The following is a 25,409-nucleotide window of genomic DNA, read 5'->3' as shown; positions in this document are numbered from 1 at the left end:
GTACCTCACTTGTGTGGGTAGGCCTAGCGCCTGCGACAGGAAGTGACCCAAAACACAATGTGGACACATCACATTTTCACAATGAAAACCTAGCTGTGGAATTTGGCCTCTAGCTCAGCCGGCACCTAGGGAAACCTAGCAATCCTGTGCAGATTTGAAAACTAGACACTTAGGGGAATCCAAGATGGGGTGACTTGTGGAGCTCTGACCAGGTTCTGTTACCCAGAATCCTTTGAAAACTTCAAAATTTGGCCAAAGAAATACTTTTTCCTCTCATTTCGATGACAGAAAGTTCTGGATTCTGAGAGGAGCCAAAAATGTCCTTCCACCCAGCGTTCCCCCTCGTCTCCCGATAAAAATGGTACCTTACTTGTGTGGGTAGGCCTAGCGCCCGCAACAGGAAATGCCCCAAACCACAACGTAGACCCATCAAATTTTCGCAAAGAAAACAGAGCTGTTTTTTACAAAGTGCCTACCTGTGGATTTTGGCCTCTAGCTCAGCCGGCACCGGGGAAAACCTAGCAAACCTGCACATTTTTTAAAACTAGAGACCTATGGGAACCCAGGATGGGGTGACTTGTGCGCCTCTGACCAGGTTCTGTTACCCAGAATCCTTTGCAAACCTCAAAATGTGGCCAAAGAAACCCTTTTTCCTCTCATTTCAGTTACAGAAAGTTCTGGAATCTGATAGGAGGCACAAATTTCCTTCCACCCAGCGTATCCCCAAGTCCTCCGATAAAAATGGTACCTCACTTGTGTGGGTAGCCCGAGTGCCCGCGACTGGAAATGCCCCAAAACACAACGTGGACACAAAACAGTTGTTTTTTACAAAGTGCCTAGCTGTGGATTTTGGCCTCTAGCTCAGCCAGCACCTAGGGAAACCTAGCAGACCTGTGCAGATTTGAAACCTAGCCACCTAGTGGAATCTAAGATGGGGGGATCTGTGGGACTTTGATCAGGTTCTGTTACCCAGAATCCTTTGCAAGCCTCAGAATTTGGCCAAAAAAATACTCTTTCCTCTCATTTCGGTGACAGAAAGTTGTGGATTCTGAGAGGAGCCACGAATTTCCTTCCACCCAGCGTTCCCACAAGTCTCTCGATAAAAATGGTACCTTACTTGTGTGTGTAGGCCTAGCGCCCGTGACAGGAAATGCCCCAAACCACAACATGGGCACATCATATTTTCGCAAAGAAAACAGAGCTGTTTTTTACAAAGTGCTTAGCTGTGGATTTTTTGCCTCTAGCTCAGCCGGCACCTGGGGAAGTCTAGCAAATCTGCACATTTTTTAAAATTAGACTCCTAGGGTAATCCAAGATGGGGTGACTTTTGGGACTCTGACCAGGTTCTGTTACCCAGAATCCTTTGCAAGGCTCAAAAGTTGGCCCAAAAAACACTTTTTCCTCTCATTTCGGTGACAGAAAGTTGTGGAACTTGAGAGGAGCGACAAATTTCCATCCACCCAGCGTTCCCCCAAGTCTCCCGATAGAAATGGTACCTCACTTGTGTGGGTAGGCCTAGTGTCCGCGAAAGGAAATGCCCAAAACACAACGTGGACACATCACATTTTCACAAAGAAAACAGAGCTGTTTTTTTACAAAGTGCCTACCTGTGGATTTTGGCCTCTAGCTCAGCCGGCACCTAGAGAAACCTAGCAAACCTCCACATTTTTTAAAACTAGACTCCTAGGGGTATCCAGGATGGGGTGACTTGTGGGGCTCTGACGAGGTTCTGTTACCCAGAATCCTTTCCAAACCTCAAAATGTGGCCAAAAAACACTGTTTCCTCTCATTTCGGTGACAGAAAGTTCTGGAATCTGATAGGAGGCACAAATTTCCTTCCACCCAGCATACCCCCAAGTCTCCCGATAAAAATGGTACCTCACTTGTGTCGGTAGGCCTGGTGCCTGTGACAGGAAATGACCCAAAACACAATGTGGACACATCACATTTTCACAAAGAAAACAGAGCTGTTTCTTACAAAGTGCCTAACTGTGGAGTTTGGCCTCTAGCTCAGCCGGCACCTAGGGAAACCTAGCAAACCTATGCAGATTTGAAAACTAGACACCTAGGGGAATCCAAGATGGGGTGACTTGTGGGGACTCTGACCAGGTTCTGTTACCCAGAATCCTTTGCAAACCTCAAAATCTGGCCAAAAAAACAGTTTTTCCTCTCATTTCGGTAACAGAAAGTTCTGGATTCAGAGAGGAGCCACGAATTTTCTTCCACCTAGCGTTCCCCCACGTCTCCCGATAAAAATTGTACCTTACTTGTGTGGGTAGGCCTACCGTCCGTGACAAGAAATGCCCCAAACCACAAGGTGGACACATCATATTTTCACAATGAAAACAGAGCTGTTTTTTACAAAGTGCCTAGCTATGGATTTTGGCCTCTAGCTCAGCCGGCACCTAGAGAACCCTGGCAAACCTCCACATTTTTTAAAACTAGACACCCAGGGGCATCTAAGATGGGGTGGCTTTTGACGATATGACCAGGTTCTGTTATCCAGAATCCTTTGCAAACCTCACAATGTGTACCAAAAAACACCTTTGCCTTTCATTTCGGTGACAGAAAGTTCTGGATTCTGAGAGTAGCCACAAATTTCCTTCCACCCAGCGTTCCTCCACGTCTCCCGATAAAAATGGTACCTTACTTGTGTGGGCACGCCTAGCGCCCGTGACAGGAAGTGCCCCAAACCACAACTTGGACACATCACATTTTCGGAAAGAAAACAGAGCTGTTTTTTACAAAGATACCTAGCTGTGGATTTTTTGCCTCTAGGTCAGCAGGCACCTCGGGAAATCTAGAAAACCTGCGCATTTTTTAAAATTATACTCCTAGGGGAATCCAAGATGGGGTGACTTTTGGGGCTCTGACCATGTTCTGTTACCAGATTCCTTTGCAAACCCCAACATTTGGCCAAAAAACACGTTTCCCTCTCATTTCGGTGACAAAAAGTTCTGGAATCTGAGAGGAGCCACAAATTTCCTTCCACCCAGCGTACCCCCAAGTCTCCCGATAACAATGGTACCTTACTTGTGTGGGTAGGCCTAGCGCCCGCAACAGAAAATGCCACAAAACACAACGTGGACACATCACATTTTCACAAAGAAAACAGAGCTGTTTTTAACAAAGTGCCTTGCTGTGGATTTTGGCCTCCAGCTCAGCCGGCACCTGGGGAAACTAGGCAAACCTGCACATTTTTAAAAATTAGACTCCTTGGGGAATCCAAGATGGGGTGACTTTTGACGATCTGCCCATATTCTGTTACCCAGAATCCTTTGCAAACCTCAAAATTTGCCTAAAAAAACACTTTTTCCTCTCATTTCGGTGACAGAAAGTTCTGGATTCTGAGAGGAGCCACAAATTTCCTTCCACCCAGTGTACCCCCCCAATTCTCCCAATAAAAATGGTACCTCACTTGTATGGGTAGGCCTAGCGCCCGTGGCAGGAAATACCCCAAAACACAACGTGGACACATCTCATTTTCACAAAGAAAACAGCTGTTTCTTACAAAGTGCCTAGATGTGGATTTTGGCCTCTAGCTCAGCCGGCACCTAGTGAAACCTAGCAATCCTGTGCAGATTTCAAAACTAGACACCTAGGAGAATCCAAGATGGGGTGACTTTTCGGGCTGTTACCAGGTTCTGTTACCCAGAATCCTTTGCAAACCCCAACATTTGGTCAAAAAACACGTTTTCCTCTCATTTCGGTGACAAAAAGTTCTGGAATCTGAGAGGAGCCACAAATTTCCTTCCACCCAGCGTACCCCCAAGTCTGCTGATAAAAATGGTACCTTACTTGTGTTGGTAGGCCTAGCGGCTGCAACAGGAAATGCCACAAAACACAACGTGGACACATCACATTTTCACAAAGAAAACAGAGCTGTTTTTCACAAAGTGCCTTGCTGTGGATTTTGGCCTCTAGCTCAGCCAGCACCTGGGGAAACTAGGCAAACCTGCACATTTTAAAAAATTAGACTCCTAGCGGAATCCAAGATGGGGTGACTTTTGACGATCTGACCAGATTCTGTTACCCAGAATCCTTTGCAAACCTCAAAATTTGGCCAAAAAAACACTTTTTCCTCTCATTTTGGTGACAGAAAGTTCTGGATTCAGAGAGGAGCCACGAATTTTCTTCCACCCAGCGTTCCCCCATGTCTCCCGATAAAAATTGTACCTTACTTGTGTGGGTAGGCCTAGCGTCCGTGACAAGAAATGCCCCGAACCACAACGTGGACACATCACATTTTCACAATGAAAACAGAGCTGTTTTTTACAAAGTGCCTAGCTGTGGATTTTGGCCTCTAGCTCAACCGGCACCTAGAGAAACCTTGCAAACCTCCACATTTTTGAAAACTTGGCACCCAGGGGCATCCAAGATGGGGTGACATGTGGGGCTCTGACCAGGTTCTTTTACCCAAAATCCTTTGCAAACCTCAAAATGTGTCCCCAAAAAACTTTTTCCTCTCATTTCGGTGACAGAAAGTTCTGGAATCAGAGAGGAGCGACAAATTTCCTTCCACCCAGCTTTCCCCCACGTCTCCCAATAAACATGGTATGTAACTTGTGTGGGTAGACCTAGCGCCTGCGACAGGAAATGCCCCAAACCACAATGTGGACACATCATATTTTCGCAAAGAAAACAGAGCTGTTTTTTACAAAGTGCCTAGCTGTGGATTTTGGCCTTTAGCTCAGCCGGCACCTAGGGAAACCCAGCAAACCTGTGCAGACTTGAAAACTAGACACGTAGGGGAATCCAAGATGGGGTGATTTGTGGGGCTCTGACCAGTGTTCTGTTACCAAGAATCCTTTGCAAACCTCAAAATGTGGCCAAAAGCCACTTTTTCCTCTCATTTCGGTGACAGAATGTTCCGGATTCTGAGTGGAGCCACAAATTTCCTTCCACCCAGCGTTCATCCAAGTTTCCCGAGAGAAGTGGTACCTCACTTGTGTGGGTAGGCCTAGCGCCCACGAAAGGAAATGCCCCAAAACACAACGTGGACACATCACATTTTCACAAAGAAAACAGAGCTATTTTATGCAAAGTGACTAGCTGTGGATTTTGGCCTCTAGCTCAGCCGGCACCTAGGGAAACCTAGCAAACCTGCGCATTTTTTAAAATTAGACTCCTAGGGGAATCCAAGATGGGGTGACTTTTGGGGCTCTGACCAGCTTCTGTTTCCCAGAATCCTTTGCAAACCCTCAAAAGTTTGCCAAAAAAACACTTTTTCCTCTCATTTCGGTGACAGAAAGTTCTGGAATCTGAGAGGAGCACCAAATTTCCTTCCACCCAGCGTTCCTCCAGGTCTCCTGGTAAAAATGGTACCTCACTTGTGTGGGTAGGCCTAGCGCCTGCGAAAGGAAATGCCCCAAAACACAACATGGACACATCACATTTCACAAATAAAACAGAGCTGTTTTTTACAAAGTGCCTAGCTGTGGATTTTGGCATCTAGCTCAGCCGGCCCCTAGGGAAACCTAGCAAACCTGTGCATTTTTTTAAAATTAGATTCCTAGGGGCATGGAACATGGGGTGACTTGTGGGGCTCTGACCAGGTTCTGTTACCCAGAATCCTTTGCTATCCTCAAAATTTGGCCAAAATAACACTTTTTCCTCTCATTTCAGTGACAGAAAGTTCTGGAATCTGAGAGGAGCCACAAATTTCCTTCCACCCAGCTTTCCCCTAAGTCTCCCGATACAAATGGTACTTCACTTGTGTGGGTAGGCCTAGCACCGGCGTCAGGAAATGCCCTAAAACACAACTTGGACACATCACATTTTCACAAATAAAACAGAGCTGTTTTTTAGAAAGTGTCTAGCTGTGGATTTTGGCCTCTAGCTGAGCCGGCACCTTGGGAAACCTAGCAAACCTGTGCAGACTTGAAAACTAGACACGTAGGGGAATCCAAGATGGGGTGATTAGTGGGGCTCTGACCAGGTTCTGTTCCCCCGAATACTTTGAAAACCTCACATTTGGCCAAAAAAAAAACTTTTTCCTCTCATTTCGGTGACAGAAAGTTCTGGAATCTGAGAGGAGCCACAAATTTCCTTCCACCCAGCATGCCCCCAAGTCTCCCGATCAAAATGTTACCTCAATTGAGTGGGTAGGCTTAGCGCCCAGGAAAGGAAATGCCCTAAAACACAACGTTGACACATCACATTTTCACAAAGAAAACAGAGCTGTTTTATACAAAGTGGTTAGCTGTGGATTTTGGTCAACAGGTCAGCTGGCACCTAGAGAAACCTAGCAAACCTGCACATTTTTTACAACTAGACACCTAGCGGAATCCAAGATGGGATGATTTGTGGGGCTCTGACCAGGTTCTGTTACCCAGAATCCTTTGCCAACCTCAAAATTTGGCCCAAAAAATACTTTTTCCTCTCATTTCAGTTCTGGATTCTGAGTGGAGCCACAAATTTCCTTCCACCCAACGTTCCTCCAAGTCTCCCGAGAGAAGTGGTACCTCACTTGTGTGGGTAGGCCTAGCGCTCGCGACACGAAATGCCCCAAAACACAACGTGGACACATCACATTTTCACAATGAAAACAGAGCTGTTTTATACAAAGTGGCTAGCTGTGGATTTTGGCCAACAGGTCAGCCGGCACCTAGAGAAACCTAGCAAACCTGCACATTTTTTAAAACTAGACACCTAGGGGCATCCAAGATGGGGTGACTTTTGGGGCTCTGACCCGGTTCTGTTACCCAGAATCCTTTGCAAAACTCAAAAACTGGCCAAAAAACACGTTTTCCTCTCATTTCGGTGACAGAAAGTTCTGGATTCTGAGTGGAGCCACAAATTTCCTTCCACCCAGCGTTCCTCCAAGTCTCACGAGAGAAGTGGTACCTCACTTGTGTGGGTAGGCCTAGCGCCCGCAACAGGAAATGCCCCAAAACACAACGTGGACACATAACATTTTCACAATAAAAACAGAGCTGTTTTATACAAAGTGGCTAGCTCTGGATTTTGGCCTCTAGCTCAGCCAACACCTAGAGAAACCTAGCAAACCTGCACATTTTTTAAAACTAGACACCTAGGGGCATCAAAGATGGGGTGACTTGTGGGGCTCTGACCAGGTTCTGTTACCCAGAATCCTTTGCCAACCTCAAAATTTGGCCCAAAAAATACTTTTTCCTCTCATTTCGGTTCTGGATTCTGAGTGGAGCCACAAGTATCCTTCCACCCAACATTCCTCCAACTCTCCCAAGAGAAGTGGTATCTCACTTGTATGGGTAGGCCTAGCGCCCGCGACACGAAATGCCCCAAAACACAACATGGACACCACATTTTCACAAAGAAAACAGAGCTGTTTTATACAAAGTGGCTAGCTGTGGATTTTGGCCAACAGGTCAGCCGGCACCTAGAGAAACCTAGCAAACCTGCACATTTTTTAAAACTAGACACCTAGGGGCATGCAAGATGGGGTGACTTTTGGGGCTCTGACCAGGTTCTGTTACCCAGAATCCTTTGCAAACCCTCAAAATTTGGCCAAAAAAACACTTTTTCCTCTCATTTTGGTGACAGAAAGTTCTGGAATCTGAGAGGAGCCACAAATTTCCTTCCACCCAGCGTACCCCTCAGTCTCCCGATACAAATGGTACCTCACTTGTGTGGGTAGGCCTAGCGCCCGCAACAGGAAATGCCCCAAAACACAACATGGACACATCACATTTCACAAATAAAACAGAGCTGTTTTTTACAAAGTGCCTAGCTGTGGATTGTGGCCTCTAGCTCAGCCGGCACCTAGGGAAACCTAGCAAACCTGTGCATTTTTTTAAAATTAGATTCCTAGGGGCATGGAACATGGGGTGACTTGTGGGGCTCTGACCAGGTTCTGTTACCCAGAATCCTTTGCTATCCTCAAAATTTGGCCAAAATAACACTTTTTCCTCTCATTTCAGTGACAGAAAGTTCTGGAATCTGAGAGGAGCCACAAATTTCCTTCCACCCAGCTTTCCCCTAAGTCTCCCGATACAAATGGTACTTCACTTGTGTGGGTAGGCCTAGCACCGGCGTCAGGAAATGCCCTAAAACACAACTTGGACACATCACATTTTCACAAATAAAACAGAGCTGTTTTTTAGAAAGTGTCTAGCTGTGGATTTTGGCCTCTAGCTGAGCCGGCACCTTGGGAAACCTAGCAAACCTGTGCAGACTTGAAAACTAGACACGTAGGGGAATCCAAGATGGGGTGATTAGTGGGGCTCTGACCAGGTTCTGTTCCCCCGAATACTTTGAAAACCTCACATTTGGCCAAAAAAAAAACTTTTTCCTCTCATTTCGGTGACAGAAAGTTCTGGAATCTGAGAGGAGCCACACATTTCCTTCCACCCAGCATGCCCCCAAGTCTCCCGATCAAAATGTTACCTCACTTGAGTGGGTAGGCTTAGCGCCCAGGAAAGGAAATGCCCTAAAACACAACGTTGACACATCACATTTTCACAAAGAAAACAGAGCTGTTTTATACAAAGTGGTTAGCTGTGGATTTTGGTCAACAGGTCAGCTGGCACCTAGAGAAACCTAGCAAACCTGCACATTTTTTACAACTAGACACCTAGGGGAATCCAAGATGGGGTGATTTGTGGGGCTCTGACCAGGTTCTGTTACCCAGAATCATTTGCCAACCTCAAAATTTGGCCCAAAAAATACTTTTTCCTCTCATTTCGGTTCTGGATTCTGAGTGGAGCCACAAATTTCCTTCCACCCAACGTTCCTCCAAGTCTCCCGAGAGAAGTGGTACCTCACTTGTGTGGGTAGGCCTAGCGCTCGCGACACGAAATGCCCCAAAACACAACGTGGACACATCACATTTTCACAATGAAAACAGAGCTGTTTTATACAAAGTGGCTAGCTGTGGATTTTGGCCAACAGGTCAGCCGGCACCTAGAGAAACCTAGCAAACCTGCACATTTTTTAAAACTAGACACCTAGGGGCATCCAAGATGGGGTGACTTTTGGGGCTCTGACCCGGTTCTGTTACCCAGAATCCTTTGCAAATCTCAAAAACTGGCCAAAAAACACGTTTTCCTCTCATTTCGGTGACAGAAAGTTCTGGATTCTGAGTGGAGCCACAAATTTCCTTCCACCCAGCGTTCCTCCAAGTCTCACGAGAGAAGTGGTACCTCACTTGTGTGGGTAGGCCTAGCGCCCGCAACAGGAAATGCCCCAAAACACAACGTGGACACATAACATTTTCACAATAAAAACAGAGCTGTTTTATACAAAGTGGCTAGCTCTGGATTTTGGCCTCTAGCTCAGCCAACACCTAGAGAAACCTAGCAAACCTGCATATTTTTTAAAACTAGACACCTAGGGGCATCAAAGATGGGGTGACTTGTGGGGCTCTGACCAGGTTCTGTTACCCAGAATCCTTTGCCAACCTCAAAATTTGGCCCAAAAAATACTTTTTCCTCTCATTTCGGTTCTGGATTCTGAGTGGAGCCACAAGTATCCTTCCACCCAACATTCCTCCAACTCTCCCGAGAGAAGTGGTATCTCACTTGTATGGGTAGGCCTAGCGCCCGCGACACGAAATGCCCCAAAACACAACATGGACACCACATTTTCACAAAGAAAACAGAGCTGTTTTATACAAAGTGGCTAGCTGTGGATTTTGGCCAACAGGTCAGCCGGCACCTAGAGAAACCTAGCAAACCTGCACATTTTTTAAAACTAGACACCTAGGGGCATGCAAGATGGGGTGACTTTTGGGGCTCTGACCAGGTTCTGTTACCCAGAATCCTTTGCAAACCCTCAAAATTTGGCCAAAAAAACACTTTTTCCTCTCATTTTGGTGACAGAAAGTTCTGGAATCTGAGAGGAGCCACAAATTTCCTTCCACCCAGCGTACCCCTCAGTCTCCCGATACAAATGGTACCTCACTTGTGTGGGTAGGCCTAGCGCCCGCAACAGGAAATGCCCCAAAACACAACGTGGACACATCACATTTTCACAAACAAAACAGAGCTATTTTTTACAAAGTGCCTAGCTGTGGATTGTGGCCTCTAGCTCAGCCGGCACCTAGGAAAACCTAGCAAACCTGTGCAGATTTGAAAACTAGACACCTAGGGGAATCCAAGATGGGGTGATTTGTGGGGCTATGACCAGTGTTCTGTTACCAAGAATCGTTTGCTAACCTCAAAATTTGGGCAAAAATACACTTTTTCCTCTCATTTTGGTGACAGAAATTTCTGGATTCTGAGAGGAGCCACAAATTTCTTCCCACCCAGCGTACCCCAAAGTATCCCAATAAAAATTGTACCTCACTTGTGTGGGTAGGCCTAGTGCCCGCAACAGGAAATGCCCTGAAACACAACGTGGACACATCACATTTTCACAAAGAAAACAGCTGTTTTTTACAAAGTTCCTAGCTGTGGATTTTGGCATCTAGCTCAGCCGGCACCTAGGGAAATCTGGCAAACCTGTGCAGATTTTAAAACTAAACACCTAGGGGAATCCTAGTTGGGGTGACTTGTGGGGCTCTGACCAGGTTCTGTTACCCAGAATCCTTTGCAAACCCCGACATTTGACCAAAAAGCACTTTTTCCTCTCATTTCGGTGACAGAAAGTTCTGGAATCTGAGAGGAGCCACACATTTCCTCCCACCCAGCTTACCCCTAAGTCTCCCGATACAAATGGTACCTCACTTGTGTGGGTAGGCTCAGCGCCCAGGAAAGGAAATGCCCCAAAACACAACGTGGACACACCACATTTTCAGAGATAAAATAGAGCTGTTTTTTTATAAAGTGCCTAGCTGTGGATTTTGGCCTATAGCTCAGCCGGCACCTGGGGAAACCTAGGAAACCTGCACATTTTTTAAAACTAGACACGTAGGGGAATCCAAGATAGGGTGTCTTGTGGGGCTCTGATCAGGTTCTGTTACCCAGAATCCTTTGCCAACCTCAAAATTTGGCCAAAAAAACACTTTTTCCTCTCATTTCGGTTCTGGATTCTGAGTGGAGCCACAAACTTCCTTCCACCCAGCTTTCCTCCAAGTCTCCCGAGAGAAGTGGTACCTCAGTTGTGTGGGTAGGCCTTGCGCCCGCTACAGCAAATGCCCCAAAACACAACGTGGACACATCACATTTTCACAAAGAAAATAGAGCTGTTTTTTACAAGGTGCCTAGCTGTGGATTTTGGGCTCTAGCTCAGCCGGCACCTAGGGAAACCTAGCAAACCTGTGCAGACGTGAAAACTAGACACCTAGGGGAATCCAAGATGGGGTGATTTGTGGGGCTCTGACCAGTGTTCTGTTAGCAAGAATCCTTTGCTAACCTAAAAATTTGGCCAAAAAACACTTTTTCCTCACATTTCGGTGACAGAAAGTTCTGGAATCTGGGAGGAGCCACAAATTTCCTTCCACCCAGTATTCCCCCATGTCTCCCGATAAAAATGGCACCTCACTTGTGTGGGTAGGCCTAGCGCCCACGAAAGGAAATGCCCCAAAACACAACGTGGACACATCACATTTTCACAAAGAAAATAGAGCTGTTTTATACAAAGTGGCTAGCTGTGGATTTTGACCTCTAGCTCAGCTGGCACCTGGGGAAACCTAGGAAACCTGCACATTTTTGAAAACTAGACACCTAGGGGAATCCAAGATGGGGTGACTTGTGGGGCTCTGACCAGGTTCTGTTACCCAGAATCCTTTGCTAACCTCAAAATCTGTCCATAAAAACACTTTTTCCTCTCATTTCGGTGACAGAAAGTTCTGGATTCTGAGTGGAGCCACAAATTTCCTTCCATCCAGCGTACCCCTAAGTCTCCCGATACAAATGGTACCTCACTTGCGTGGGTAGGCCTAGCGCCCGCTACAGGAAATGCCCTAAAACACAACATGGACACATCACATTTTCACAAAGAAAACAGAGCTGTTTTTTACAAAGTGCCTAGCTGTGGATTTTGGCATCTAGCTCAGCCGGCACCTGGGGAAACCTAGCAAACCTGTGCAGATTTGAAAACTAGACACCTAGGGGAATCCAAGATGGGGTGATTTGTGGGGCTCTGACCAGTGTTCTGTTACCAAGAATCCTTTGCAATCCTCAAAATTTGGCCAAAAAAACACTTTTTCCTCTCATTTCGGTGACAGGAAGTTCTGGATTCTGAGAGGACCCACAAATTTCCTTCCACCCAGCGTACCCCCCCATTTCTCCCAATAAAAATGGTACCTCACTTGTATGGGTTGGCCTAGCGCCTGTGGCAGGAAATACCCCAAAACACAACGTGGACACATCTCATTTTCACAAAGAAAACAACTGTTTCTTACAAAGTGCCTAGATGTGGATTTTGGCCTCTAGCTCAGCCGGCACCTAGTGAAACCTACCAATCCTGTGCAGATTTCAAAACTAGACACCTAGGAGAATCCAAGATGGGGTGACTTTTGGGGCTGTGACCAGGATCCTTTGCAAACCTCAACATTTGGTCAAAAAAAACTTTTCCCTCTCATTTCGGTGACAAAAAGTTCTGGAATCTGAGTGGAGCCACAAATTTCCTTTCACCCAGCGTTCCTCCAAGTTTCCCGAGAGAAGTGGTACCTCACTTGTGTGGGTAGGCCTAGCGCCCATAAAAGGAAATGCCCTAAAACACAACGTGGACACATCTCATTTTCACAAAGAAAACAGCTGTTTCTTACAAAGTGCCTAGATGTGGATTTTGGCCTCTAGCTCAGCCGGCACCTAGTGAAACCTAGCAATCCTGTGCAGATTTCAAAACTAGACACCTAGGAGAATCCAAGATGGGGTGACTTTTGGGGCTGTGACCAGGTTCTGTTACCCAGAATCCTTTGCAAACCCCAACATTTGGTCAAAAAACACATTTTCCTCTCATTTCGTTGCCAAAAAGTTCTGGAATCTGAGAGGAGCCACAAATTTCCTTCCACCCAGCGTAGCCACAAAACACAACATGGACACATCACATTTTCAGAAAGAAAACAGAGCTGTTTTTCACAAAGTGCCTTGCTGTGGATTTTGGCCTCTAGCTCAGCTGGCACCTGGGGAAACTATGCAAACCTGCACATTTTTAAAAATTAGACTCCTAGGGGAATCCAAGATGGGGTGACTTTTGACGATCTGATCAGATTCTGTTACCCAGAATCCTTTGCAAACCTCAAAAGTTGGCCCAAAAAACACTTTTTCCTCTCATTTTGGTGACAGAAAGTTCTGGATTCAGAGAGGAGCTACGAATTTTCTTCCACCCAGCGTTCCCCCATGTCTCCCGATAAAAATTGTGCCTTACTTGTGTGGGTAGGCCTAGCGTCTGTGACAAGAAATGCCCCGAACCACAACGTAGACACATCACATTTTCACAATGAAAACAGAGCTGTTTTTTACAAAGTGCCTAGCTGTGGATTTTGGCCTCTAGCTCAGCCGGCACCTAGAGAAACCTAGCAAACCTCCACATTTTTTAAAACTTGGCACCCAGGGGCATCCAAGATGGGGTGACTGGTGGGGCTCTGACCAGGTTCTATTACCCAGAATCCTTTGCAAACCTCAAAATGTGTCCCAAAACAACTTTTCCCTCTCATTTCGGTGACAAAAAGTTCTGGAATCTGAGAGGAGCCACAAATTTCCTTCCACCCAGCGTACCCCCAAGTCTCCCGATAAAAATGGTACCTCACTTGTATGGATAGGCCTAGCGCCCGTGGCAGGAATTACCCCAAAACACAACGTGGACACATCTCATTTTCACAAAGAAAACAGCTGTTTCTTACAAAGTGCCTAGATGTGGATTTTGGCCTCTAGCTCAGCCGGCACCTAGTGAAACCTAGCAATCCTGTGCAGATTTCAAAACTAGACACCTAGGAGAATCCAAGATGGGGTGACTTTTGGGGCTGTGACCAGGTTCTGTTACCCAGAAACCTTTGCAAACCCCAACATTTGGTCAAAAAACATGTTTTCCTCTCATTTCAGTGACAAAAAGTTCTGGAATCTGAGATGAGCCACAAATTTCCTTCCACCCAGCGTACCCCCATGTCTGCCGATAAAAATGGTACCTTACTTGTGTTGGTAGGCCTATCGGCTGCAACAGGAAATGCCACAAAACACAACGTGGACACATCTCATTTTCACAAAGAAAACAGAGCTGTTTTTCACAAAGTGCCTTGCTGTGGATTTTGGCCTCTAGCTCAGCCGGCACCTGGGGAACTAGGCAAACCTGCACATTTTTAAAAATTAGACTCCTAGGGGAATCCAAGATGGGGTGACTTTTGACGATCTGACCAGATTCTGTTACCCAGAATCCTTTGCAAACCTCAAAATTTGGCCAAAAAAACACTTTTTCCTTTCATTTTGGTGTCAGAAAGTTCTGGATTCAGAGAGGAGCCACGAATTTTCTTCCACCCAGCGTTCCCCCATGTCTCCCGATAAAAATGGTACCTTACTTGTGTGGGTAGGCCTAGCGTCCGTGACAAGAAATGCCCCGAACCACAACGTGGACACATCACATTTTCACAATGAAAACAGAGCTGTTTTTTACAAAGTGCCTAGCTGTGGATTTTGGCCTCTAACTCAGCCAGCACCTAGAGAAACCTAGCAAACCTCCACATTTTTGAAAACTTGGCACCCAGGGGCATCCAAGATGGGGTGACTTGTGGGGCTCTGACCAGGTTCTATTACCCAGAATCCTTTGCAAACCTCAAAATGTGTCCCAAAAAAACTTTTTCCTCTCATTTCGGTGACAGAAAGTTCTTGAATCAGAGAGGAGCGACAAAGTTCCTTCCACCCAGCGTTCCCCCACGTCTCCCGATAAACATGGTACGTTACTTGTGTGGGTAGGCCTAGCGCCTGCGACAGGAAATGCCCCAAACCACAACGTGGACACATCATATTTTCGCAAAGAAAACAGAGCTGTTTTTTACAAAGTGCCTAGCTGTGGATTTTGGCCTTTAGCTCAGCCGGCACCTAGGGAAACCCAGCAAACCTGTGCAGACTTGAAAACTAGACACGTAGGGGAATCCAAGATGGGGTGATTTGTGGGGCTCTGACCAGTGTTCTGTTACCAAGAATCCTTTGCAAACCTCAAAATGTGGCCAAAAACCACTTTTTCCTCCCATTTCGGTGACAGAATGTTCCGGATTCTGAGTGGAGCTACAAGTTTCCTTCCACCCAGCTTTCATCCAAGTTTCCCGAGAGAAGTGGTACCTCACTTGTGTAGGTAGGCCCAGCGCCCACGAAAGGAAATGCCCCAAAACACAACGTGGACACATCACATTTTCAGAAAGAAAACAGAGCTATTTTATGGAAAGTGACTAGCTGTGGATTTTGCCCTCTAGCTCAGCCGGCACCTAGGGAAACCTAGCACACCTGCGCATTTTTTTAAATTAGACTCCTAGTGGAATCCAAGATGGGGTGACTTTTGGGGCTCTGACCAGCTTCTGTTTCCCAGAATCCTTTGCAAACCCTCAAAATTTCGCCAAAAAAACACTTTTTCCTCTCATTTCAGTGACAGAAAGTTCTGGAATCTGAGAGGAGCACCAAATTTCCTTCCACCCAGCGTTCCTCCAGGTCTCCTGATAAAAATGGTACCTCACTTGTGTGGGTAGGCCTAGCGCCTGCGAAAGGAAATGCCCCAAAACACAACGTGGACACATCACATTTTCACAAATAAAACAGAGCTGTTTTTTAGAAAGTGCCTAGCTGTGGATTTTGGCATCTAGCTCAGCCGGCACCTAGGGAAACCTAGCAAACCTGTGCATTTTTTAAAAATTAGATTCCTAGGGGCATGGAAGATGGGGTGACTTGTGGGGCTCTGACCAGGTTCTGTTACCCAGAATCCTTTGCTATCCTCAAAATTTGGCCAAAAAAACACGTTTTCCTCACATTTCAGTGACAGAAAGTTCTGGAATCTGAGAGGAGCCACAAATTTCCTTCCACCCAGTGTTCCCCTAAGTCTCCCGATACAAATGGTACTTCACTTGTGTGGGTAGGCCTAGCACCGGCGATAGGAAATGCCCTAAAACTCAACGTGGATACATCACATTTTCACAAATAAAACAGAGCTGTTTTTTACAAAGTGCCTAGCTGTGGGTTTTGGCCTCTAGCTGAGCCGGCACCTAGGGAAACCTAGCAAACCTGTGCAGACTTGAAAACTAGACACGTAGGGGAATCCAAGATGGGGTGATTTTTGGGGCTCTGACCAGTGTTCTGGTACCAAGAATCCTTTGCTAACCTCAAAATTTGGCCAAAAAAACATGTTATCCTCTCATTTCGGTGACAGAAAGTTCTGGATTCTGAGTGGAGCCACAAATTTCCTTCCAACCAGCGTTTCCCCAAGTCTCCCGATAAAAATTGTACCTCACTTGTGTGTGTAGGCCTAGCGACCGTAAAGGAAATGCCCTAAAACACAACGTTGACACATCACATTTTCACAAAGAAAACAGAGCTGTTTTATAAAAAGTGGCTAGCTGTGGATTTTGGCCAACAGGTCAGCCGGCACCTAGAGAAACCTAGCAAACCTGCACATTTTTAAAAACTAGACACCTAAGGGAATCCAAGATGGGGTGATTTGTGGGGCTCTGACCAGGTTCTGTTACCCAGAATCCTTTGCCAACCTCAAAATTTGGCCCAAAAAATACTTTTTCCTCTCATTTCAGTTCTGGATTCTGAGTGGAGCCACAAATTTCCTTCCACCCAACGTTGCTCCAAGTCTCCCGAGAGAAGTGGTACCTCACTTGTGTGGGTAGGCCTAGCGCCCGCGACACGAAATGCCCCAAAACACAACGTGGACACATCAAATTTTCACAAAGAAAACAGAGCTGTTTTATACAAAGTGGCTAGCTGTGGATTTTGGCCAACAGGGGAGCCGGCACCTAGAGAAACCTAGCAAACCTGCACATTTTTTAAAACTAGACACCTAGGGGCATCCAAGATGGGGTGACTTTTGGGGCTCTGACCAGGTTCTGTTACCCAGAATCCTTTGCAAACCTCAAATTTTGGCCAAAAAACACGTTTTCCTCTCATTTCGGTGACAGAAAGTTCTGGATTCTGAGTGGAGCCATAAATTTCCTTCCACCCAGCGTTCCTCCAAGTCTCACGAGAGAAGTGGTACCTCACTTGTGTGGGTAGGCCTAGCGCCCGCAACAGGAAATGCCCCAAAACACAACGTGGACACATAACATTTTCACAAAGAAAACAGAGCTGTTTTATACAAAGTGGCTAGCTCTGGATTTTGGCCTCTAGCTCAGCCGGCACCTACAGAAACCTAGCAAACCTGGACATTTTTGAAAACTAGACACCTAGGGGCATCAAAGATGGGGTGACTTTTGGGTTTCTGACCAGGTTTTGTTACACAGAATCCTTTGCAATTCTCAAAATGTGGCCAAAAAAACACTTTTTCCTCTCATTTCGGTGACAGAAAGTTCTGGAATCTGAGAGGAGCCACAATTTTCCTTCCACCCAGCGTTTCCCCAAGTCTCCCGATAAAAATGGTACCTCACTTGTGTGTGTAGGCCTAGGGCCCACGAAAGGAAATGCCCCAAAACACAATGTGGACACATCACATTTTCACAGATAAAACAGAGCTGTTTTTTATAAAGTGCCTAGCTGTGGATTTTGGCCTCTAGCTCAGCCGGCACCTGAGGAAACCTAGGAAACCTGCACATTTTTAAAAATGAGATTCCTCGGGGCACGCAAGATGGGGTGACTTGTGGGGCTCTGACCAGGTTCTCTTACCCAGAATCCTTTGCAAACCTCAAAGGTTTGCCAAAAAAACACTTTTCCCTCTCATTTTGGTGACAGAAAGTTCTGGAATCTGAGAGGAGCCACAAATGTACTTCCACCCAGCTTTCCTCCAAGTCTCCTGATAAAAATGGTACCTCACTTGTGTGGCTAGGCCTAGCGCCTGCGAAAGGAAATGCCCCAAAACACAACGTGGACACATCACATTTTCACAAAGAAAACAGCTGTTTTTTACAAAGTGCCTAACGTTGGATTTTGGCCTCTAGCTCATCCGGCACCTAGAGAAACCTAGCAAACCTGGACATTTTTGAAAACTAGACACCTAGGGGCATCAAAGATGGGGTGACTTTTGGGTTTCTGACCAGGTTTTGTTACACAGAATCCTTTGCAATTCTCAAAATGTGGCCAAAAAAACACTTTTTCCTCTCATTTCGGTGACAGAAAGTTCTGGAATCTGAGAGGAGCCACAAATTTCCTTCCACCCAGCGTACCCCTCAGTCTCCCGATACAAATGGTACCTCACTTGTGTGTGTAGGCCTAGGGCCCACGAAAGGAAATGCCCCAAAACACAATGTGGACACATCACATTTTCACAGATAAAACAGAGCTGTTTTTTATAAAGTGCCTAGCTGTGGATTTTGGCCTCTAGCTCAGCCGGCACCTGAGGAAACCTAGGAAACCTGCACATTTTTAAAAATGAGATTCCTCGGGGCACGCAAGATGGGGTGACTTGTGGGGCTCTGACCAGGTTCTCTTACCCAGAATCCTTTGCAAACCTCAAAGGTTTGCCAAAAAAACACTTTTCCCTCTCATTTTGGTGACAGAAAGTTCTGGAATCTGAGAGGAGCCACAAATGTACTTCCACCCAGCTTTCCTCCAAGTCTCCTGATAAAAATGGTACCTCACTTGTGTGGCTAGGCCTAGCGCCTGCGAAAGGAAATGCCCCAAAACACAACGTGGACACATCACATTTTCACAAAGAAAACAGCTGTTTTTTACAAAGTGCCTAACGTTGGATTTTGGCCTCTAGCTCATCCGGCACCTAGGGAAACCTAGCAAACCTGTGCAATTTTTTAAATTAGATTCCTATGGGCATGCAAAATGGGGTGACTTGTGGGGCTCTGACCAGGTTCTGTTACCCATAATCCTTTGCTATCCTCAAAATTTGGCCAAAAAAACACTTTTTCCTCTCATTTCGGTGACAGAAAGTTCTGGAATCTGAGAGGAGCCACAAATTTCCTTCCACCCAGCGTACCCCTCAGTCTCCCGATACAAATGGTACCTCACTTGTGTGGGTAGGCCTAGCACCCACAACAGGAAATGCCCCAAAACACAACATGGACACATCACATTTTCACAAACAAAACAGAGCTATTTTTTACAAAGTGCCTAGCTGTGGATTTTGGCATCTAGCTCAGCCGGCACCTAGGGAAATCTGGCAAACCTGTGCAGATTTTAAAACTAAACACCTAGGGGAATCCTAGATGGGGTGACTTGTGGGGCTCTGACCAGGTTCTGTTACCCAGAATCCTTTGCAAACTCCAACATTTGACCAAAAAACACTTTTTCCTCTCATTTCGGTGACAGAAAGTTCTGGAATCTGAGAGGAGCTACAAATTTCCTTCCACCCAGCTTACCCCTAAGTCTCCCGATACAAATGGTACCTCACTTGTGTGGGTAGGCTCAGCGCCCAGGAAAGGAAATGCCCCAAAACACAACGTGGACCCACAACATTTTCACAGATAATACAGAGCTGTTTTTTTATAAAGTGCCTAGCTGTGGATTTTGGCCTCTAGCTCAGCCGGCACCTGGGGAAACCTAGGAAACCTGCACATTTTTTAAAACTAGACACGTAGGGGAATCCAAGATAGGGTGACTTGTGGGGCTCTGACCAGGTTCTGTTACCCAGAATCCTTTGCCAACCTCAAAATTTGGCCAAAAAAACACTATTTCCTCTCATTTCGGTTCCGGATTCTGAGTGGAGCCACAAACTTCCTTCCACCCAGCTTTCCTCCAAGTCTCCCAAGAGAAGTGGTACCTCAGTTGTGTGGGTAGGCCTAGCGCCCGCTACAGGAAATGCCCCAAAACACAACGTGGACACATCACATATTCACAAAGAAAACAGAGCTGTTTTTTACAAGGTGCCTAGCTGTGGATTTTGGCCTCTAGCTCAGCCGGCACCTAGGGAAACCTAGCAAACCTGTGCAGACGTGAAAACTAAACACCTAGCGGAATCCAAGATGGGGTGATTTGTGGGGCTCTGACCAGTGTTCTGTTAGCAAGAATCCTTTGCTAACCTCAAAATTTGGCCAAAAAACACTTTTTCCTCACATTTCGGTAACAGAAAGTTGTGGAATCTGAGAGGAGCCACAAATTTCCTTCCACCCAGCATTCCCCCATGTCTCCCGATAAAAATGGCACCTCACTTGTGTGGGTAGGCCTAGCGCCCACGAAAGGAAATGCCCCAAAACACAACGTGGACACATCACATTTTCACAAAGAAAACAGAGCTCTTTTATACAAAGTGGCTAGCTGTGGATTTTGACCTCTAGCTCAGCCGGCACCTGGGGAAACCTAGGAAACCTGCACATTTTTTAAAACTAGACACCTAGGGGAATCCAAGATGGGGGGATTTGTGGGGCTCTGACCAGTGTTGTGTTAGCAAGAATCCTTTGCTAACCTCAAAATTTGGCCAATAAAACACTTTTTCCTCACATTTCGGTAACAGAAAGTTCTGGAATCTGAGAGGAGCCACAAATTTCCTTCCACCCAGCTTACCCCTAAGTCTCCCGATACAAATGGTACCTCACTTGTGTGGGTAGGCTCAGCGCCCAGGAAAGGAAATGCCCCAAAACACAACATGGACACACCACATTTTCACAGATAAAACAGAACTATTTTTTTTATAAAGTGCCTAGCTGTGGATTTTGGCCTCTAGCTCAGCCGGCACCTGGGGAAACCTAGGAAACCTGCACATTTTTTAAAACTAGACATATAGGGGAATCCAAGATAGGGTGACTTGTGGGGCTCTGACCAGGTTCTGTTACCCAGAATCCTTTGCCAACCTCAAAATTTGGCCAAAAAAACTATTTTTCCTCTCATTTCGGTTCTGGATTCTGAGTGGAGCCACAATCTTCCTTCCACCCAGCTTTCCTCCAAGTCTCCCGAGAGAAGTGGTACCTCAGTTGTGTGGGTAGGCCTAGCGCCCGCTACACGAAATGCCCCAAAACACAACGTGGACACATCACATTTTCACAAAGAAAACAGAGCTGTTTTTTACAAGGTGCCTAGCTGTGGATTTTGGCCTCTAGCTCAGCCGGCACCTAGGGAAACCTAGCAAACCTGTGCAGACGTGAAAACTAGAGACCTAGGGGAATCCAAGATGGGGTGATTTGTGGGGCTCTGACCAGTGTTCTGTTAGCAAGAATCCTTTGCTAACCTCAAAATTTGGCCAAAAAAACACTTTTTCCTCACATTTCGGTAACAGAAAGTTCTGGAATCTGAGAGGAGCCACAAATGTCCTTCCACCCAGCATTCCCCCTTGTCTCCTGATAAAAATGGCACCTCACTTGTGTGGGTAGGCCTAGCGCCCACGAAGGGAAATGCCCCAAAACACAACGTGGACACATCACATTTTCACAAAGAAAACAGAGCTTTTTTTTATAAAGTGCCTAGCTGTGGATTTTGGCCTCTAGCTCAGCCGGCACCTGGGTAAACCTAGGAAACCTGCAAATTTTTTAAAACTAGACACGTAGGGGAATCCAAGATGGGGTGACTTGTGGGGCTCTGACCAGGTTCTGTTACCCAGAATCCTTTGCCAACCTCAAAATTTGGCCAAAAAAACTATTTTTCCTCTCATTTCAGTTCTGGATTCTGAGTGGAGCCACAAACTTCCTTCCACTCAGCTTTCCTCCAAGTCTCCCAAGAGAAGTGTTACCTCAGTTGTGTGGGTAGGCCTAGCGTCCGTGACAAGAAATGCCCCGAACCACAACGTGGACACATCACATTTTCACAATGAAAACAGAGCTGTTTTTTACAAAGTGCCTAGCTGTGGATTTTGGCCTCTAGCTCAGCCGGCACCTAGGGAAACCTAGCAAACCTGTGCAGACATGAAAACTAGACACCTAGGGGAATCCATGATGGGGTGATTTGTGGGGCTCTGACCAGTGTTTTGTTAGCAAGAATCCTTTGCTAACCTCAAAATTTGGCCAAAAAAACACTTTTTCCTCACATTTCGGTAACAGAAAGTTCTGGAATCTGAGAGGACCCACAAATTTCCTTCCACCCAGCGTTCCCCCATGTCTCCCGATAAAAATGGCGCCTCACTTGTGTGGGTAGGCCTAGCGCCCACAAAAGGAAATGCCCCAAAACACAACGTGCTGTGTTGCTTTACTCTTCAGAATATCAGAACTATGCACTTCAGGATATTTTAAGACGCAATGTAAAGCAATCACTCTCAGACACCTTCGTAAGTAGAATAATCAAGTTTATTTAAGGGGCAAGTTCTCAGCTAGCAAAACTAAACCACACTAATATATATATACATCAGGAGAATAACATGAGAATAATGATGAAGATATAAGCACTCTGTGAATAACTGCAAGAGTAAGTGCATATAATACAAGCACACACAATATACTTCAATGCCCAATAGCATGAAAATGACTGCAAGAATAAGTGCATATTACGCACGCACACACAATATACTTAATAAATTGAAAACCTCCACTGAAAAGAGCGTCTGCATCCCTCCGCCGTACACAAAGCCGGGGAACCCAAATCAGCTGGCACAGGGAGCCTCTTTTCGGGACAATCAGTCCTACTGGCGTTGCGTCCAACCCAGAAGAGAGTTCCTAAACCAGTCCATCCAGGCCCCCAACCTTTATAGTATTTACTAACGCCCAGGAGTCTTTTCTAGAAAAAGACCCCCTCCTTTACAAATTGTGCAATCGGCGGTACCTTGTTCACCCTTCGAGACGTCTCCTCAGAACGGGCCAAGTTCCCAGGAGAGGGCTCCAAGTTGAAGCTTGCATTCCTCCTTGTGTACAGGCAGCTTGCATTCCTCCTTGTGTACAGGCGCATCCCCCTGTTGTTCTAACTGATAGCTCGTGGAATGTAAATAGCGCCCTTTGTATCAGGCAGATGGAGCGAAGTTGAGCAGAAAAACACCCCACCCTTCAGCTTGCCGAAGCTTGTGGAAAAACACAGAACAGTGCCTTACGCACTGAACCAGACTCGACAAAATGGAGTCGTAAACCAAAATGGAAGCGAAGGCCAATGGAAGCAGAGGCCAATGGTCCACACCCTGCACCATTGTTTATCTTGCACGTAGTGCATGTAGCACTACATTTCCACCCTTGGACCATTTGGCCAACTTACAACTAAGTATATCCTATAAGCTGAAATGGCAATGTTCTTGGGCGACACTGAGATAGAAGGTTAGGCACACACTGAATACAACAACATAACGAAATTAAAATAACTGTTATGATAATGATTACACCAAAGATATAACGCAGTTGGCCTAAATTAGGTAGCCATCCAAAAGCCCAATCCCACCACCCCTTGTCAACATCCTGCTGCACCCCCTTCACTAATTTATGCAGGGCCTCTATATGGGAGTTGATTGATATGGAGTGGTCGGATAAATTGAAGCAACACAACCCTTCAAAATCACTGCAGCCATGGTTGTGTTTAAGCAGTAAATAATCAATAGCAGCGCGATTCTGCAAAGCAGCTCTTCTAATTCCCTGTACATCTAATAATAGCTCAGCTAAGGCAGCTGATGTATAGTTAATATTCTTGACAACTAAACATGCAAGTTTATTAATAACTCTGGTATTATATACTGCAAGTCCTGGCACCCCTACGATAGAACCAGCTAAACTAACATATTCTGTTTTGGAAGGCAATGAAATTTCAGAATCACAGTCCGTAGGTAATTGAATAGTGTATCTGGTATAGCGAGGGTGCAGAGCAGTATCCATAGGAAACATGAGAAAGCCTAAGCGTGACCAGGCACAAGGCCCTCCGGTTAGATTGGCTGGAATATAAGTAAAAGAAAGGTTACCACAAGAAAAGAGCCAACCTTTAGGCAACTTAACATTTTGAATGTGGCTGGCAGCAGGCACCACATGCTGGCAAAACATCAAATTATTTACATTCAAACAGGTCAGGTCATTCCGTGAGTGGCACAACGTCCGTTGTGCAGCAGTTAAGTTTTTGTCTCTTTTCTCCAATTTGAGCTGAGCACATTTACCTATTTTCATAGGATCACAGGTCAATGAATAGCACACATCCCCATTTGAGATGTTAAACGTGAGTATAGATGTCATGTTCCTCCACAACCGCCTGCCCACCTCCGGGCAATGACGGCAGTACTCATAGAGTGACAGATGGGAGCGAACGTCACTCACATCCACCATTCCATCCTGGTTTGTATTGTTAAAGATGTGCAATAATACAGCAGCAGGAGTGGGCACTGCCACTAGACAAGTGGTAATCAGATCTTGAACGCTTTGCATGTTACTCATACAGAAGTGAGATATATTCAGCACTTCCTGCGCTAGATGAATCCAAACATTGTTCGGTTGATGCAGCAGCGTCTGCATCTGCGGCTGACGGTTGAATTTTTGGGCTATGAGCCCCTCCCGCTCCCCGGTGGAGTCTCCCGAACGGGCTCCATACACCACACTCATGGCACAGGCACTCCACAGGATGATCTGAAAAGAACAAAGGACAAAACACGTATTATCATTCTCGCAGATAGCATTTGTCAGCGGGAACATGTTCCCATTTGTCTTGACCAGGTCGCATAACTACCAGGACATTGTCTGGTCCAGTGGCGATGACATCAGCGGGTTGAGGAGGGTTATTTGGGGATTCAATCCACACTTTGGCCCCTGGGTTCTTGTCAGTAGATCCGAACCCTCCTTTGCCTCTTACAGTGAGAAGAGCTGGGGCGATCCCCTTCTTAACAACACCTCCTTAAACCGGCATGATGACAATTTGGGCAACGCGATCACCAGGTTGCACCACTAGGTCTGCGTCACCACTGTTCAAGAGAATGACTTTTAACTCGCCCTGGTAGTCTGCATCTATCACGCCTCCTAAAACTTGGATGCCTCTCAGGGCAAGCCCAGATCGAGGGGCGATCAGACCGTAATGCTCAGTGGGAATCTGAATTCCCACCCCAGTTTCAATCAGAGTGATGTCTCTAGTCTTTAATCGATGCATGTGTAAAGCATGTAAGTCTAGTCCTGCAGATTCTGGTGTAGCTCGATATGGGGCCAAAGCTCCTGGAGCTGTTTCCCAATACACAATGGTATTGCTCGTTGTAAACGGATTAATCTGTAAAGCAGGTGTGAGCATTCTCATAAGAGGTGTCTCGGCATTTGTAAGGGGTTGGTTGTTCAAAATTTGCAAAGCATCGTACCAATTATCCCTCCACCCCTTCAGTGTCCCATCAGACAGTTTACGCAATTGTTCTTTCAGCAACCCATTCATTCTCTCAATCAGTCCCGCTGCTTGTGGGTAGTAAGGTATGTGAAAAATCCACTCGATATTGTGTTGTGCACAATAGTCCTGCACTAGTCTGCCCTTGAAGTGGCTGGCGTTATCACTTTGAATTTGGAGCGGCACTCCATAGTACAGAATCAACAGATCTAATGTTTTCAGGGTACTCTGCTGAGTTGCACGCTTGCAGGGAAAGGCTATGAGATAACCAGAGTAAGTATC

General features: G+C 46.1%; 2 protein-coding genes across 4 annotated transcripts in view; one reads left to right on the top strand and one right to left on the bottom strand.

The window, feature by feature from the left end:
- The window catches only part of LOC138249549 (interleukin-1 receptor accessory protein-like), a 2,044,856-nt gene that overhangs the window by 902,845 nt on the left and 1,116,602 nt on the right, over positions 1-25,409 (top strand). The gene's annotated exons all lie outside the window — the stretch shown is intronic.
- The window catches only part of LOC138250213 (uncharacterized), a 446,562-nt gene continuing 443,303 nt past the window's right edge, over positions 22,151-25,409 (bottom strand). For all 3 annotated transcript variants that reach the window (XM_069204803.1, XM_069204804.1, XM_069204805.1), the window contains one exon: positions 22,151-24,394. In XM_069204803.1, coding sequence (XP_069060904.1) covers positions 23,054-24,370 — 1,317 coding nt within the window. In that variant the 5' untranslated portion in view covers positions 24,371-24,394 and the 3' untranslated portion in view covers positions 22,151-23,053. The remainder of the gene's footprint in view (positions 24,395-25,409) is intronic.

This window comes from Pleurodeles waltl, chromosome 8 (genome assembly GCF_031143425.1).
Source record: "Pleurodeles waltl isolate 20211129_DDA chromosome 8, aPleWal1.hap1.20221129, whole genome shotgun sequence".
NCBI classification, from domain to species: domain Eukaryota; kingdom Metazoa; phylum Chordata; class Amphibia; order Caudata; family Salamandridae; genus Pleurodeles; species Pleurodeles waltl.
The sequence above is the reverse complement of the archived record's forward strand: the minus strand, read 5'-3'. Positions and strand labels throughout refer to the sequence as shown.